An 18,798-nucleotide genomic window follows, 5' to 3' on the forward strand; every position below is an offset into this window, starting at 1 on the left:
GTAGGGATGTTAGTCAAAGATGCACTATGTTTAGTACCATCCACAACTCCTCAGATACTGCAACAATCTTTGCCTGAATGCAGCATGACCTGGACAACATTTGGGTTGAACCAACAAAATGCAAGTAACACTTTTGCCTCACAAGTGCTAAGCAATTACCCTCTCCAAGAACTGAGTATCTAAACCTCTTGACTTGACAGTTAACTGCATGGAGACTACTGAACAATTCTCAAGGGCGATCAGGAATGGGCAACAAATGGGCCTGGCCAGTGACAGTCACATTCCACACACAATTAAAAATGATTGCTGTCATCCTGAGTGAGCTTAATAGTACCCTTTCTCTTTGTGTTATTCATCACACGAGGCAGCCCTTGGGCATTTTCACTGAACTGTAGCAGAGCCGATCAAGGAAGGGTTTTGAAAGCCAACTGAGGCTCCACCAATGCTTCAAAGCAAATAGTAGCAGCCTCTGGAAATGTCCTGTTGCAATACTGTTGCTCTCAAGTTAAAAGATCAGGAATTCGAAGAACTGAGTCCAAGGTGTAGGCAGATCATTCAGTGAGTAAGAAGGAATACAGTATTCTTGGAGTTGCTATCTTTTGTATAAATGTTAACAGTAGCTCACAACTGCCTGCTCAATTAATTTAACATTATCAGTCAGGCTTGCAATGTGGCATATTTATGTTTATTAAGATCTACATATGTTTACACGCAAGACTCAGTCTTCTCCAGACAAGAAAATTTGACCAGGAATTGAGACTTTTTAACTAAATTAGAGGCTGGGGGCACTGTTCCCTGGAGCATTCCCAATTCTACATGTTGACCAGGTAGAATTGACTTGCCTTTTGTGTTTAACTTAAACAAAAGCTTTGGGGTAACTGCTCCTGGGTGCATTTTCTATGGCTACATCTTGACCAAATCAGACATGGCTTCCAACTAATCATGCATCATAAACTGTTGTTCCTTTTGAAATTTGCTATTATTGCATTTGTCCTGATGAGTGCAAGATGAGACAATTCAGCAATATGCCTCTTTTTTTCAGCATTATTGGTGTCAGCATATTCACGGGTACTCTGAATTTTAAACTTTATGTAATACAAAATATTCTACATGCCAAACTGATACAAGCAGGTGACTGATAATGTTACTTGTGCTGTGACTGCTATTTTTCAAAGGTAGCTGTTACAACATACGTCATGGAAGGTCACAGTTGTTAGGTTACCCTCTCAATCTTTAATGCTTTTGTTTCCAGCTACAGAACCTAGAGTTACAATGGTATTAACAGCTCAGCGTGCACACAAATGCAGCAGTTATTACATTTTGACAGCTGAGTAAATAGCACTGAAAGATAGGCCAACAAGTTAACTTTGAAACCAGGAAAATCAATTGGCTGTGAAATGCTGTTGTCTTCATTCAAATGCACAGCTACTGGAATCTTACACAATAATTTTGGGTTTTTTGCTAGTAGAGATGTGGCTTGGACATTTGATTGTGGTGGGAAATGAGCATACAGACAGCCGGACGTACATCACACATGGCTGTTCAGGTGGTCCTAAGCATGTGTCCTAATCCCCAATTTATGCTTAGACCTCATTAAATTGAGTTAGGCATACTTCCAGCATCTGTGATATTTATTGGCTACATGCCTATTTGAATTTGAGGTGGCCAGCAGAAAGAAACATGTTTGACATGATGGCATGAAACTTCATGGGGCCCAGCATCATCTGTGACATTGAGACATTTCTGACACCACTCAAAAGGAGCTTAGCTCCTAGGATTTGACTACATTGCCAAAATAAGTTCAATAACTCCAAGAGTAATTAAGAATACAACTCCCTCATTATCTGCTCATATCTCAACCACCTCCAGCCTTAGAACTTACATTATTCCTATTGCCCAGTTTCCTTCACACTTTATGTAAATCAACAGGGTTAATTGGGAACCTTAGAGGAAAGGGTTCTCTTGCTGCCTCTCTCTCTCTCTCTCCTGCTTCAGTCCTAGAGCCAGATTTAGCAGGACCATTCATGTCTGAAGTAAAACTGTTTTGAAAGCAGTGTGCAATATTAATTCAAGAAAGAGAACAACGTGCATCAAAATTCTTTCACAAAATTGTCGAGGCTTTCCTAAAAACATGTCAAAAAAATACCCAATTCCTCACTGTCATTAGGGGTAAGAAATCAACAGGCACATTGTGAATAACCATCATAATGAGCACAGCCACCATTATAAATGTTCTCTGTTCAAATCAGATTCTTTTTTCACCCGTGAAGGATTTCATAATCTCCAATCTAAGATAGGCAACGTGCCAAGTAAAATACCAAGAAGCAAACTTTTCAAAGACAGTATACTTCCAGTCCTCCTAGATGTACAGTATATTCACTTGTAATTTACTACTGCACATGTGCAGACACACACAGTTCTGCAGCACTGGGATAGGGAAGCAAATGAGTTCCAGTTAGAGTAGACATTACCTTCACTATTTGAATGCCCATAGAATCATCATCAGGGTTGCTTCTATCATTGAAAGCAAAACGCATGGTTTTCTCCCAGTCAATTGAGATACTGTGCAAGTACTGATCTGCTAGAGTCAACCAAACCTGAAAGAGAATAGATAGGACAATAAATTACAGTTGGTTAAAACTGATAAAGATTTAAACAAATGCACTAGAAACAGTAGAATCTAAACATTTGAGCTTTTCATCGGAAATTAAACGAGGAAATCACTTATTGTAATGTCCACCTTTGAATTTTCCCAAAAATTATATTCCGATAACCAGCAACATTTTAAATAAATTTGATCTTTAAACTTACTTTCCTTAGTTGTGTTCAGTTCATTATTGTTCCCTACTTTAAAAGAATGGTGAGCTATGAAAAGTAGATTTATTAAAATGTAGTGTGCTTTTCATTTCTTGCTCCACAGAAACAGAATTAACATCTTGTGTCTCATGACTTTTCCCATTCTAGGGTAGGCCCTGTCCCACCTTCAAGACAGACACATCAGAGATGGTAACACAGTGGTATACAGTTGGGAAGGAGTCACCCTTGGGGTCCTCAACATTGGCACTGTACCCCATGAAGTTTCATGGCATCATGTCAAACATGGACACAGAAACCAGCCGCTGAATACCACCAATAATCCGATCTCAACCAATAAATCAGTACTCTTCCATGTTGAACACTGTTTGGAAACAGCATTGAGGGTGCTAAGGGCACAGAATGTACTCTGGGTTGGGGACCTTCAAAGTCTATCACAGACTGGCTCTATAGCACTACTACTGGCCAAGTTGATTGAGTGCTGAATGACATAGTTGCTAGACCAGGTCTGCAGAAGGTGAGGAGGGAGCCAATAAAAAGGGAACATGTATTTGACCTCATCCTCACTAATCTACCCATCACTGATGAATGCATCTGGACAGCATCAGTAGGAATAAGTACCCTACAATGCTTGAGGAGATCAAAGTCCATCTTCACATTGAAGATACCATCTATCAGGTTGGCTAGCACTACCTCTTTGTCAAAAGGGGCAGACATTGAACAGTTTTAGCATCAAAACTCGGTATCCATGAAGTTTTGTGGGGCACCAGCAACAGAACTGTATGCAACCAAAATTTGTAATCTCATGACCTGGCATGTACCCTACTTTACCACTGTAAACAGACCAAGGGATCAACCCCTGGTTCAATGAAGAGTGCAGAGTGGCATGCCAAAAGTAGCACCTAAAAATGAGGTATCAACCTGGTGAAACTACAGCACAGGACTAGTTGAACGTGAAACAGCAGAAACAACCTGCAATTGACAGAGCTAAGCAATCCACTACCAATGGATCAGATCTAAGTGCTGCAATCCTGCCACATCCTGTCATGAATGGTGGGCCAATTAAACAATTGACAGGCTTCACAAATATGCCCAATCTCAACAGTGGGGGAGCCCTGCACTTCAGCACAAAAGACAAGGCTAAAGCATTTGCAATGCTCTTTAGTCAAAAGTGCCAGCTTCCTCCTGATGTCCCCAGCATCACAGATGCCTGTATTCAACCAATTAATTCACTCCATGTTATACTACAAAGGTTATGGGCCCTGACAAGATTCCAGCAGTAATACGGAAAGTTCATGCTCTGTAACTAGTCACATCCTTAGCCAAGCTGTTGTGGTACAGCTACTACACTGGCATCTATCCTACAATCTAGAAAATGTCTAGGTTTGTCCTGTGCAGAGAAAGCAGGATAAATCCATCTTGGGGGTCAATTTCCATCCTAACTCCTGATCATAAGCAAAGTGATGGAAGAGGTCATGAACACTGCCATTAAGTAATACTTGCAAAGAAATAACCTGCTCACACACTCAGTTTGGGCTTTGCCAGAGCTACTCAATATCTGACCTCAACCTTGGTTCAAATCTTGACAAAATAGCTGACCTCCAAAAGTGAGGTAAGAATCGTTGGCACAAAAACAAAAATTGCTGGAAAAACTCAGCAGGTCTGGCAGCATCTGTGGAGGGAAATTAGAGTTCACGTTTCGGGTAGAATGACCCTTCCTCAGAACTGTATCTGTTGAGCTTTTCCAGCAATTTCTGCTTTTGTTTCTGATTTACAGCATCCTCAGTTATTTTGGATTTTATTAGGAATCACAGAACTTGATGGCAAAGTACCTTCGAATTGTGTACGGCATCAAGTATTTCCTAGCAAAACCTAAGCCAATGAAATTAAGGGAAAACCTGTCCACTGGTTGGAGTATTAACTAGATTAAAAGGAAGATGTTTGTTGGATGTCAATTGTCTCCATATAAGGATATTTCTGCAGGTCTTCCTCAGTATAGTAACCTTGGCATTTTTACCTGCTTCATCAATGTCTTCTCCTCCATCATAGGTGGGGATGTTCGCTGATGACTGCACATTTCCCGACTCCACAGGTATGGAAGCAGTCTGTGCCTGTATGCAGCAGGACCTGGGCAACATCCAGGCTCAGGCTGCTAAGTGAAAATTGACATCCACACCACAAACGTGCAAGGCAATAACTATCTCCAACAAGAGAGAACCTCTGCATCACCCTTTGACATTCAATGGTATTACAGTTGCTGAATCTCCCACAGTCAACTTCCTGAGGATTAACCAAGATATTAGCCAGAAACTGAACTACAGCAGCTACATAAACACTGTGGCTACAAGAGCTGTCAGAAGCTAGGAATCCTTCTGTGAGTACCTCACCTCCTGTCTCCCCAATGCCTGTTCACTATCTACAAGGCACAAGTCAGGATTATGATGGAATACTATCCATTTATTTTGCTAAGTGCAGCTTCAACAATATTCAAATGGTTTGACAATGTCCAGAACAAAGAAGCCGCTTCATTGGCACCCCATTCACCACTTTCAACGTTCACTCTCTTCCCCATCAATGCACAGCAGCAGTAATGTGTACCATCTACATGATACACAGGAGTAACTCAGCAAGTTTCTTTCGACAGCATCTTCCAAATCTACAACCTAGAAAGGCAAGGGCAACAGATACAAAAACAAAGTTGCTGGAAAAGCCCAGCCGGTCTGGCAGCATCTGTGAAGAAAAAAACAGAGTTAACATTTCGGGTCCGATGGCCCTTCCTCAGAACTTCCTCAGGGCAACAGATACATGGGAATACCACGATCTGTAAGTTCGCCTCCAAGTCGCACACCATCCTGATTTGGAACTATATCACGATTCCTTCACCGTCACTAGGTCAAAATCTCAGATCTCCCTACAGCATTGTGGATGCTTTTACACCTTAAGGACTGCAGTGTTTTAAAAAGGTAGATCACTACTACCTTCTCCCTAGAGCAATTAAGGATGGGCAATAAATGTTGGCCTAGCCCAAGATGATCACATCATGTGAATGAATAAAATAAACTTATGTCCTCTACAAGACATGTATCCTTGTGTTATTTGCAAATTTAATACTTTCACTCCTTTCATCTTAGTCTTTGATGTAAATTGTAAAAAGCTAAGGCCCCTGCACAGATTCCTGCAGGATGTCACTGATCACACGCTGTCAATCAGGAAAACATACATCTACAGATACTCTTGCTTTTTGCCAGCCAGACAACCTTCTATGTTGATTTATTATCCCCCACACTATAAGCTTCTACTTTCTGCAATAGCCTTTTCTGTGGTACCTTGTTGAAAGACTTTTGGAAGCCTAACTACAGTACATCTACACACTCTGCTTTATTCACAGTACACATTACTCCTTCAAACAATTCTAAATAATTAGTTGAACATGACTTTTCTTTGACAAAACAATGCTGTCTCTTCCCAATTACCTTGGGTTTTTTTTTAAGTTCCCACCAGAACCCCCCTCATAATTGACTCTAACACATTCCTATGTAAGCGCCAAGCTAACTGGTCTATAGCTTCCTGTCTTCTGCTTTCCTCCATTCTTGTTATTTTTGCTACTCTCCACTCCAATGGAACTTTTCCAGGATCTAACAAATAGTAACCTCTTTTAAGACCGCAGGATGAAGTCCTTTAAGATCCAAAGACTTCTTGGCTACCATCTCCATCAGTTTGCTCAGTATCACTTCTCTAGCAATTATAATTTCACCAAGTTCATCTCTTCCTTCCATTTTTGATTAACATGTATTACATGTTTTTGTATTTGCTATAGGAGGAGTAGAAGCAAAATATTGTTAATTCCATCCACCATTTCTTATTATCTACTATTAACTCTACATTCTCACTCTCTAGAGCACCAGCACTCACTTTATATAATCCCTTCCTTTCTAAATTATCTGCGGAAACTCTTGCTATCCATTCTTGCATTCCTAGCTAGCTTACTTCTGTCCAATCATCTGTCTTGCATTCATCTGACCTAATCATCTTTTGTGCATCAGTATATGTATTTTCTCAAGTGTACTGATTCCTTTAAATCCATTAGTTAAACATAGTTGATGAACTGTCTTGCTAATAAGAATACATTCTATATTTTAGTATTCTGAAATATCCTCTTAAATGACTGCCACTGCCTCTATTGATCTATCCACTAGCCCAGTACCTCAGTTCACTTCAGTTAGCTTAGCTGTTATGCCTACATGGTTGGCCTTATTTAAATTTCAGATACTGGTTTTAGACACACACTTGCCCCTTTCAAAATGAATGCAAAATGGAATCATATTTTGGTCACTGCTCCTTAGGGGTATCTTGATTGAGGATTCGAATCGCACCAAGGCAGATGGTGAATTTAAGTTCAATAACAAATTTGGAAAGAGAAAAACTAGCCTCATGGTGACCATGATTATTGTAATGATTTGCCGATTGTTGTAAAAATTCATCTGATTCACTAATGTTCTTTGGGGAAGGAAATCTGCTGTCCTACATGTGCCTCCAGAGGCAATGGGGTTGACTCTTAACTACCCACTGGGCGATGAATGCTGGCCTAGCCAGTGATGCTTACATTTCATGAATACATTTTTAAAAATAACCTCATCCTGGTTAGTTCCAGAATGTAGTGCTTGAAGAAACAATATCAAAAGCATTTCATGAATTCCTCATCCAGGCTTCCACTGTCAATGCGATTTTTCTGAGTTTATATGTATATTAAAATGACTTATCATTATTCCCATTTCATTATAACAAGCACCCAATATTTCTTTTTGTAACTTCTTCTTGGCATTGTAGTTACTGCCAGGGAGCCTGTAAACCATCCCTATTAGTGAATTCTTTCCCTTACTATTCCTCATTTCCCCCCAAACTAATTCTACTCCCTGGTCTCCTGAGCTAAGGTCATCTCCAACTATTGCACCAATGCCATTCTTCAATAACACTTCTACCTCGCCACTTTATCCAGCTTCCTACTTTTTTTTGAATGTCAAATACCCTTCAATACTTAGGGCTCAATTTTTGTCATGAAGACATAGCTCCACGATGGTTATCAGAGAATATTTACTTACTTCAGTGTGTGCTATCAATTCATTTACTTTGTCATAAATGCTACACCCAGTCAGAATGCTTTTAGTTCTGTTGTTTTGTTAAATTCATTATATCTAGTTTTGTTGGCGTATCATTAAGTTTATTCTCTCTAAGGGTACAGCAATAGCAGTTAGGAAATAGAAAATGGGTCTTATGCAGAAAGTTTTTTTGAAGAAAGTATACTGGGCATTATGATTCTGAGCTTAGGATAATTCGAATAGAAATGTCATCTGGTGCAAAACTGATTTCCATTTTGGGGTTTGAGCCAAATTAAAATAGCGTAAACTAACCATGTTGTTATCCAATCCTTTGCTTAATGTATAAACATGTCATACTATTGCTATTCAAAGGTTGTTTTTAAAATCTATTTTCAGCACTGGAAGCCATTGCTTTGAATTGATAGTTTTTCTGATGCTCTGTGAGTTTTTCACACTTAGTTACATGTTGTTTCTATATTGTTGTATATTAGATGAAGTAATCTCCTTAAAATATAAACCACATTTGACTGTGTTGATTTTGTATTTGGCAATACAAAATAAGTTAGAAATAATTAACAGTCAAAATTTGAATTCAATATGAAATTTTTAAATCATTTGTATTGTTTAGCCAGCATATGGTGTAAACAGAATACATGAAAGGCTGCAGGATGCCTTTTATATTCCACTCAGCACTGAGAACTCATTTATAATTGTATTACTCAGCATATGTAAACTCTGAAATAAACCAAAATATCACAAAACTCATTTATTAGCACCTCCGTAATATTCACCTTTGCAAGTTGCAATAAAAGAGAAAAATCCATCAACTTTGAGGAACATATGCAGTGGACTATTGATCATTACAATTCTATCTAGACCCTAGATAAGCAGGGGTAACCGTGGTATTTGTAATCTTCCCAATTAGTCATTGAAGCCATTTAAGTAAATTACTTTCTAATATGTAGCTTTGAAAGTGAATCCGACCATGTACAAATAATTTATTAACAAAGACAAATGAAAAAAGCACATAGACACAACCTCTACAATCAATAAGCACTTACTCTTTTTCTCCAGTCCTTTGGAATTCCTGTGGGTAACCTAGCAACAGCTTTCAGAGCATCATACCACTGAAATCAAATAATACAAATGAATTAGTTCCACAAAACAGTTACAGCGAAATTTTATATTATAATTTATGACAGCAGTTATGTACAAATTTCCTTGTGAAGTAAAACCAAATGATTTTACAGATTTTACTTAAGTGAGGGGCAAAATATCCCCTCTGTGGAGGTGGTGAGGAAGGCAGTGAGAAGAGCAAATAATTGGCAAGTTGGAGCTGGAGAGATAGTCACTCCCCTCTAGCTAGAACTCCAATTAAGTGCAGTGGTGAACTTCTCACATGGGTGAACTTCTCAACCCAGCATCAATTAAAGATTTTAAGTGGTCAAATGATGGCCACTTAAGGGCCTTAATCTGCCACTGTCCTGCTTATCTGCCCTCCCAGCAGGTTAGACTGGGAAACCATGGCAAGCTGCCAATTGGGTTGGTCGGGCAGATGGTTCACTTCTCCTTGCCCAATTCTGGTATCAATTGATGGTAAGGGTGGGGGTGGCTGCTATCACCCCTGCCCTTGCATCTGATCTCCATTACAGTCCTCTCCCGTCCCCACATGCCGAGAGACCTAAATGGAAAGCACCTACCTGTAATTGTTTAAGACAACGAAACCTTGGCCTTCAGTGAAAATCTTCAGTTAATATCTGATTAGCCAGCTGCTCTGGCAGGGCAAGACTTCAGAATCGAGGCTCATCATTTGCCAAGAAATTCCCTTGTCAACTCTTATTGGCTGATTGGTACTTCATCCAGCAAGCTTTCTTGCTGGAGGAAGCAGGGTGTCAGTCACCATAAAATACCCACTCCCACACAGTGCATGGAGCACCAAATCTCAGCCTATGTTTGTGAAGGGAAACATTTATGCTGGTGAAGACTGTCATGTTGCCCTACAATTGTTTGTTGAAGTTGTGATTTGTCAGATGTAAATCTCGCTGGGGGTACTTCCAAACTAATGACCATGCTAGATATAATCTGGTCCTACCGAATATTCCCCTGTGCACTTTTCCATCTGAAGATAAATGGGCAGTCCAATGACTTGACTAATTTTCACCTTCCTAATTGATGGTAACTAGCAATTCCACTGCTCTCCTGGGAGTAGAGAAGCTAATTTAAAATAGACTATTCCAAGTCCCTGGATTCTTGGCTCAGTAGCTCAGGGGTGGCATTTTAACATAATAATGATTGGGTAATATTTTATTGAAGAAGGTTACTTGCAAAACTCAAGTAACATTAAAAGATAACAGCATTTCCATTCAGTTCAGATTTATTTTGTTTGTCTCAGAGCAGACAGAGAGGAGAAGCTCTTTCGATAGCCATCTGTAATTTGAAACTTGAGGAACATATAATGCCCCACAAGTTGCACAGGTTGGGCTGCACTTTATGAGGTGCTGAAGTCTCTGACTAACCCACCTGACCCCCACCCCCACCACCAGCTGCAGTGGCTTGTCAAGGTGTAGAAAGGTTGTTAATTAACTGGAGGCAGGACTTCTGCCCTTAGAGACAGAAAAGCCAAACCTCCAGAACTGCCAAGTGTTATTGAGTCAGTGGGCACTGCTTGTTGTGCACTATTGGATTGAGTTGCCATGCTGCTTAAGGGGAATATTGGTTCCCAGGTACCTGCTGTCCTTGCTCTGATATTCTCCACCATCTCAGTTCTTTGTTTTGTTTTAGTACCAACTTCCGCTCTGATTGGTCTAAAAACTGACTGCACTGTGACACTTGACAGTTTTTGAGTGACTTATGGAAACCCTTGAAACAAGCTGTACTCTTCTTCCGATGCATGATCAGATGTCATGACCATTGGATTATAATATTTCCTGAACTCTTCATTACAATTCTCCACTGGTTTACCAACTTTTCACTGAAGAAGGTTCTCCTCACCTCAGAACAAAATGATCTGCAGTGCATCCTGAGACCATGAACCCTTGTTCTGGCCAGGGGACACACATTCCTGTATCCACTCTGTCTAGTTCTGTCAGAATTTTATACATTTCAGTGAAATCTCCTCTCATTTTTCTAAACTTCAGTGAATACAGGTCCAGTCAACCCAATTCTTATCATATAACAAACCTTTTATCTCAGGAATCAGTCTGGTGAACTTTCACTGCAATCCCTCTATGGCAGTTATATCTTTTCTCAGGGAAGGAAACCAAAACTACACGTAATACTCTGGGTGTAGTCTCATCAAGGCCCTGTACAACTACCGTAAGACTTTCTTGCTCCTGTATACAAACTTGCTTATAATGAATAAAAACCGAAAGAACTGTGGATGCCATAAATCAGGAACAAAAACAAACATTTTTGTTTGTCAAAAACTGATGTTTTCCCAGCCACCATCAGTTCTGAGGAAGGGTCACTGGACCCAAAACGTTAACTCTGCTTTTTCCTTGACAGATGCTGCCAGACCTGCTGAGCTTCTTCAGCAACTTTGTTTTTGTTCCTCTTATAATGAAGTCCAACATACCATTTGCCTTCCTAATTGCATGCTTTCTTTCAGTGACCAGTATGGAAAAACATCCAGGTCCCTTTGTATAGCAACCTTTTGAAATCTATCATCATTTAAATAATACTCTATCATTCTGTTTCACCTAGTGAAAAAGACAACATCATATTATACATTTTACTACACTTGCCAGCTATTTCCGCACTCAACTTGTTTAAATTGTCCTGAAGCCTCTTTACATCCTCTTCATCACTTACATTACCACCTAACCTAGCCTTGCTTCATCAGCAAACATGGAAATATTACACTCAATTCCTGCATCTAAATCATTGTGAATAGCTGGGCCCAAGCACTGATACTTATGGAACCTTACTTATCACCACCTTCCATCAATAATCCATTTATTCCTACTCTTGGTTTTCTGTCTGCTAACTAATTCTCAATCCATACCAGTATATTTCTCCAGCATCGGCAGTTCCTACTATCCCAATATATTATAACACACTTTGAATTTGCACAATAACCTCTCATGCAGGACTTTATCAAAAGTTTTCTGAAAATCCAAATATACCACATCCACTGGTTCCTCCTTATCTATTCTACAAACTAAGCCCTTAAAAATCTCTGGCAGATTTGAAAACATTGTGCTTCAACTGCTTCCGATCAGGTGTAAAAACTGACTGTCCATTGACCCTTGAACTGTTTTAAGTGACCTATGGAAAACCTCACAACAGGCACGATCACCCCCCAACACACACACACACACACACAAAACAAAAACAACAACAACTTGTCCATCTAACCTCATGGTTCTGCAGGTTTGACAGCATGAATTGTTTCACAATCTGAGCAACTAATCAATGGAGCTGAACACTTCTAACATTTTGATTGTGGAATTGAAGATTCCCTGAAGCCCTACTGAAATGAAGTCCTGGAATTGAGCTGATTATCGCTCTCTCACAACCATAACAATTTTCCTTTGCACCAGGTACCACAATTAATGCCTCCAAAAAGTGTCAAATTTGAAAGGTGCCCAATGGCTTACCTGCTGGAAGCCATGCTTGTTCATGGATGGTTGGATGGTAAATTTCAGCTTTGTATCAACTCCTAAGTGGGGACAAAAGATAATATTAGTGTATATACAAGAGATTAAATTTTCAAACATCTAAAGCTCGGGCAGTTCTTGCATCGGGACAAATGAGTTACATTTGTTCCAGAGAAACGAATTAGCTGAATTATGGGACCGTTCGCCCTGAAGCCATGATGCATTAACACATACCAACAACTGCATGCTTTATCAGTGAACGTCAAATGATAGTATTTATTCGGGATTCTCGCAATGCAGCACGCCAGCTGATAGAGTAACAAAAGATAAGGTGTGTAACAAGAGCTATCTCGATACGGGGGGGATTGTCTTCAGCGCGTCTGTGCCTTTTAATTGAGAGCTCGGGATCCGGGAGGTACCATTACTCTAACGCCAATGCTCTATTTGCGCTGTTCACAAACCACCGGTGCTGAAGGTTGTGGAGAGGAGCGGCGCTGTTTCAGCAAGACTTTGCAATAAAAACAGCTCCTCGCCATTACGGCAGGCCAGAAGAGGTTGAGTTTTGTTTGCACAGAGTTCCTCGGTCCCTTGCTGATATTAGAAGCCGGGGAGTTCTTGCTGCTTTCGCTTCTATTTTATTCCAGGCGTTGCTAATGATGTGCAACCTCTCTCCACCCCACCCCCGGCTAAAGCACTGACAATCCCAGACCCTCAGCATCCGGGACTGCTTTCACCGCCCTCTCTCCTAAATACCTGCTTCCATCTCACCTCTTTCCCTCCTGTTCCATTCCCCCAGTTTGTCTCTGAGCCTCTCCTAATCGGCTTAAACACACACACACACACACACACAGTTATTGTCAAGGCACTAACATATAGCCAGCCACTGCATCGTCCTATCCTGCCAATTTGGCGTGTGGAAATACAAGCCAGTTACATCCACGACGCCCCAAATCTATTCATTCCCGCTGGCGAAGCCCGAAACGTCAGCCTTCCTGCTCGGCCTGCTGTGTTCATCCAGCTCTACACCTTGTTATCTCAAATCCACACCTTTTTTGTTTGAGGAGAAAGAGGAGACGCTTGCAGGCCAGGCACAGTTTCGACATGGCACAGCTAACCGTGCATGTTCGACTGCATCACATATTGGACAATAGGTCACACACAGAGTAGGTCGGTCAGAGATTTTGTATTTTATTTTTTAAATTCAAAACGGGCTTCACCTGGTTCGAGTGTGCACAGCAGCCGCGGTGCTGTCCTGGAAATACAGCTCCTCTTCTTCAGAACATTGCTAATGATGTTGGTCATACCCGCTGCCGTGTTCTGCTTTTTCAGACACTTGCTAACGCGTTTGCCTGAAGACAGGGAGTGTTTACCCTTTTTCATCCCGGATCCACAACGTCGAAACCTTATTCCTTTAGAAACGGCTTTTCGTTTTGTGCAGCTTGTTCAGGTAGACTCCTGAATCCCATTCAGCGGTCATATCGAGGGGATTTTTTTTTGTTTAAGTTGTTGCGCTTTCAAATGGCCTGACCATCGACGCAGAAATCAGCACCAGCGCGGTGTGAGCTGATCTGGATGAAGATTGTTCTGATTTGGCCCCCGGAAGGTGGCCCTTGCTCAGAGATAGCTGCAGTGTTGCAGCACCAGCTGGATCCTCTAACTGCAGTCAGCGTGACCGCCCACCTACACACAGCATTGGAGACAGAAAACCAAACCTGCAACTTCCTAGCTGCTGGCGGCCCTCTGAACAAAATAAACGGACAGGAAACAAAATCGACTCCTCTTTCGGTAACAGATTGTCTCTGCAAATGGCAGGGACGATCCGAAAGTGGTCTGAAAGTTGCCTTCTGGTGCCGGCATCATCACACAATCTGATCACCATTAAAACACACCAGACAATATCCCTTATAAAATCGTAAAGGAAGGCAACAGGTCACTTTTCAGGAAAATTCAACCCATTCCACCCCGCCCCCGTATAACACGACCTGTCTTTCAATAACACAAACAGAAGGTGCTCGAGAAACTCAACAGAGAGAGAAAAGAAGTTAACATTTCAAAATGTTCACTCTCTTTCTCCCTCCACAGATGCAGCCAGATTTGCTGGGTTTCTCCAGCACTTTGTGTTTTTGTTTCAGATCTCCAGTATCTGCAATTGTTTGTTTTATTTGAATGATCTTCAATAAATCTGGGGAAATCAGTCACATGTCTACTTGGCAGGAAACTGCACATAAGACAGCCTTAAAAAAAAGCACATGCATTTCACAATCATTGGTTTTGTGCTTTTTATACTTATTTTTAGAATTTTTCAGCTGCAGCTTGACACCTCTTTGAGTTATCAACTGTTTTACTATTTATATTTGCTTTGAGTGGACCAAATAGATTGGCTCAGAAGATCCCTATTTTCCAATCTGTTAAATGTAATGGGTGGACTGCGTAGGGTTGGCAAACAAGTCAGGCAGCCTGAGAGACATTTTAATTTCCTGCTGGCAACCATATTCCCACATCGGTAGGGAAACCTGCCTTTGATAAATGTTGTGCTAGTGGAGAAGATGGTCCTGGTACTGTCAATGTATACTGCAGAAACATGAGAGGAACAGGAACCAGCAGTCCCTGAATGATGACCGAGATGAGTTGAAAGATGAAGCACAAAATGGTGGCATATGATAGGGTTGTTAGTACAAGTGACAGGATGAACAAGAAAGTTCAAAGAAGGATTATGAGGGGAAATTGGAGAAGCAAAGCCAAAGTCTGAGCTAATAATGGAAAGTAGCATAAAGGAAATCTAAAAGTCTCCAATTGGTATGGAGAGGAAGGGAGAAGTTGATTGAGGATTAAAAAGGATCCCTGGAGTGTCGGAAGCTGAGGGGTGACCTCATAGAAGTTTACAAAATCATGAAGGGCATGGATAGGGTGAATAGACAAGGTCTTTCCCCTGGGCTTGGGGAGTCCAAAACTATAGGGCATAGGTTTAAGCAGGGAGGGGAAAGATTTAAAAGGGACCTAAGGGGCTCCTTTTTCACGCAGAGGGTGGTGCGTGTACAGATTGAGCTGCCAGAGGAAGTGGTGGAGGCTAGTACAGTTACAACATTTAAAAGGCATCTGGATGGATATATGAACAGGAAAGGTTTAGGGGGATATGGGCCAAATGCTGGCAAATGGAACTAGATTTATCGAGGATATCTTGTCAGCGTGGACGAGTTGGACCTAAGGGAAGGTAGAAATTGCAGAGATACTGGCCATAATCCTCCCCAGGGAACTGGCGATTTGCAAATGCTAAACTGTTATAAGGAAAAAAACCTAAATGTTAGTCAATTTCATCTTGATGGAAGGAAAACTTGTGAAAATTGTGTTCCAGAATACAAATAACAGTCACTTAAAAAGCATGATTAATTAGGGAATTTCAGCATGGATTTCTTACTGAGGTTTCTGATGAAGCAATAAAGAGGGTTGATGAGGGTAGTGTAGTTGAAGTGATGTGTGTCAATTTCCAAAGGCATTTGATAAAGTGCAACATGACAGGTTTGTCAGCAGAACGGAAGCCCATGAGGTAAAAGCGGCAACGGTGGCATGAATGCAAAGTTGACTGAACAAGAGGAAACAGAGTGCATATTTATTTTTCAGACTGGACGGAGGTAAACAGTGGAATTTAGAGATAGCAAGAACTGCAGGTCCTGGAGTCAGAGTCAACACAGTGTAGGGCTGGAGGAACACAGCAGGTCAGGCAGCATCAGAGGAACAGGCAAGTTGAGGTTCTGGCTCAGGACCCTTCATCACAGCTGGGAAGGGGGAAGGCAGCTGGGAAATAAATAGAGCGAGGAGGGTTGGGGCAGTGGGAAGGTAGGTGAGATGGTGATAGGTGGATGCAGGCAGGGGGTAGTGGAGATTGGTCAGTGGGAAACAGTGGGGCAGCTAGGTGAGGAGGAAGATGGACAGGTAGTGTCAGGTCAAGGAGGTGAGGGGGGATGGGTGGGCCTGAGGAAAGGTAAGTGGGATGGCGATAGGTGGTTGCAGGTAGGGGGTAGTGGGGGTTGGTCAGTGGGATGGGTGGCACAGATAGGTGGAGAAGAAGGTGGACAAGTTGTGTCAGGTCAAGGAGGCGGGGATGAGAGGGAGGGTTGGACATGGGATGAGGCCGGGGCGGTGGGGAGATTTTACAACTGGTGAATTCTATGTTTAGGCCATTGGGCTGTAGGCTCCCAAGGTGGAATATGAGATGTTGCTCCTCCAGTTTGTGTATGGCATCATTGTGGCACTGGAGGAGGCCCAGGATGGACATGTCACCAAGGGAGGGGGAGGGGGATTTAAAATGGTTAGCAACCAGAAGGTGTTGGTGATTATAGCGTACAGAGCACAGATGCTCCACAAATCGGTCCCTAAGTCTGCGCTTGGTCTCACCGATGTAGAGGAGGCTACATCGGGAGCAATGGATACAGTAGACCAGATTGGAGGATATACAGGTGAACCCCTGTCGAATGTGGGAAGTTTGTTTTGGGCCTTGGATGGAGGTGAGGGGTGAGGTGTAGGGGCCGGTGTAGTACTTCCTGCGGTTGCAGGGAAAGGTGCTAGGTGTGTGGGGAGTGTGGAGCAGATGAGGGAGTCGCGGCGTGAGTGGTCCCTACGAAAGGCAGATAGGGGTGGGGAGGGAAATATATCTTTGGTGGTGGGGTCGGATTGTAAGTGGCAGAAGTGGCAGAAAATGATGCGCTGGATGCGGAGATTGGTGGGGTGATATGTGAGGACCAGGGGGATTCTGTCTTTATTTTTGTTGGGGGCGGGGCTTTGAGGGCAAAAGTGTGGGAAATGCAAGAAATGTGGTTGAGGACATTTTTGATCACCTGAGGGGGGAGGTTGCGGTCCTTGAAATAGGATGACATCTGGGATGTCAGGGAGTGGAACACTCCAAGTTGGGAACAGATGCAGCGGAGGCAGAGGAATTGGGGGTAAGGGATCGCATTCTCGCAGGAAGGTGGGTGAGAGGAGATGTAGTTTAGGTAGCTATGGGAGTCAGTGGGTTTGAAATTGGTGTCAGTGCTGAGACGGTTACCAGAGATGGAGACAGAGAGATCCGGGAAGGAGAGGGAGATTTTGGAGATGGTCCAGGTGAATTTGAGGTGGGGTGAAAGGTGTTTGTAAAGTTGCTGAACCGTTCAAGCTCCTCATGGGAGCACAAGGCAACGTCGATACAGTCATCAATGTAGCGGAGGAAGAGGTGGGGGATGGTGCCGGTATAACAGCGGAAGACGGACTGTTCCACGTATCCTACAAAGAGGCAGGCATAGCTCGGACCCATACAAGTGCTCATAGCCACTCCATTAGTTAGTAGCAAGTGGGAAGAGATAAAGGAGAAGTTGTTCAGGGTAAGGACAAGTTCCGTTAGATGGATGAGTGTGTCGGTGGAAGGGGTCTGGTAGGGCCTGGGGGAGAGGAAGAAGCAGAGGGCGGTTCCTCAGGAACAGTATTAAGACCCCTTCTTTTCTTTATGCATATTAATAACTTCGGGTGGAGTCTTCCCTTATCCTGAATGACATGGGCAATGGCGAGTCAGTTGGAAAGAGACGACGGGATTGGAAAAATAAGGTTCTGAACATCAAGAAAAAGAATCCAATTTTTCACTCAAGGTTTTAACAGTGAAACGAGAATTGTGTTTGTGAGCAACAATAGGTCTATTTGCATTCATTTACATCTCATTCTCACCTCATTGACATTAAATTTATTAATCTCCCTTGTAAAAAGAACCTAAACAACAAGAACTCCTGGCATGACAGTCAGAACTGGAATGGAGCAGCTCCAGTTCACTCTTCCGGGCTTCCATCTTGGCCAGTGATCCCCAATATTTCAGGGTGCTCTCCATGTGTAATGACTGCCAGCATCCTTCATCCACAGAGGCTGGTGTTGTGCATGCACCAGCCTTGCCACATCATCATGCACATCTCTGACACACTTAGAATACAATTCTCCATTTTAATGCTATTCTCTGCACACCAACACCTTTCATTGCAATGCTGCTGCCAGGTGGTTTTGAATACAAGGTCAGACACCCAAAATGCAATGAAACAGACTGCATCTCAGGGCTCTGAGCTTGCTTTCTTAACACTCACTGACTTTGTGCCTACTTGGATACTCATAGCATTTCTGCCTTGTCTTGCTTTTTGGCGCTTTTCCATGTCATTCAGAACTTACAGGCTTATAGTATTTCTGTCTTGCCTTACTTCACAGCACAGACATAAAGCCAAACAGCTTCTCATTGCTGACAGCAGTGATCCACCAAGGAGGTGGACATGTTGCTGCACAGT

The 18,798-nt window shown here is 42.2% G+C and overlaps 1 protein-coding gene across 1 annotated transcript in view; it reads right to left on the minus strand.

The window, feature by feature from the left end:
* The window catches only part of tbc1d30 (TBC1 domain family, member 30), a 67,079-nt gene that overhangs the window by 32,091 nt on the left and 16,190 nt on the right, over positions 1 to 18,798 (minus strand). Inside the window, exons 3-5 of the mRNA XM_048607913.1 lie at positions 12,509 to 12,570; positions 8,972 to 9,037; positions 2,472 to 2,597 (exon numbers count right to left, since the gene is read on the minus strand). Coding sequence (XP_048463870.1) covers positions 2,472 to 2,597; positions 8,972 to 9,037; positions 12,509 to 12,570 — 254 coding nt within the window. The remainder of the gene's footprint in view (positions 1 to 2,471; positions 2,598 to 8,971; positions 9,038 to 12,508; positions 12,571 to 18,798) is intronic.

The sequence above is a fragment of the Rhincodon typus genome, chromosome 18, assembly GCF_021869965.1.
Source record: "Rhincodon typus isolate 14 chromosome 18, sRhiTyp1.1, whole genome shotgun sequence".
In the NCBI taxonomy this organism is placed as follows: Eukaryota; Metazoa; Chordata; class Chondrichthyes; order Orectolobiformes; family Rhincodontidae; genus Rhincodon; species Rhincodon typus.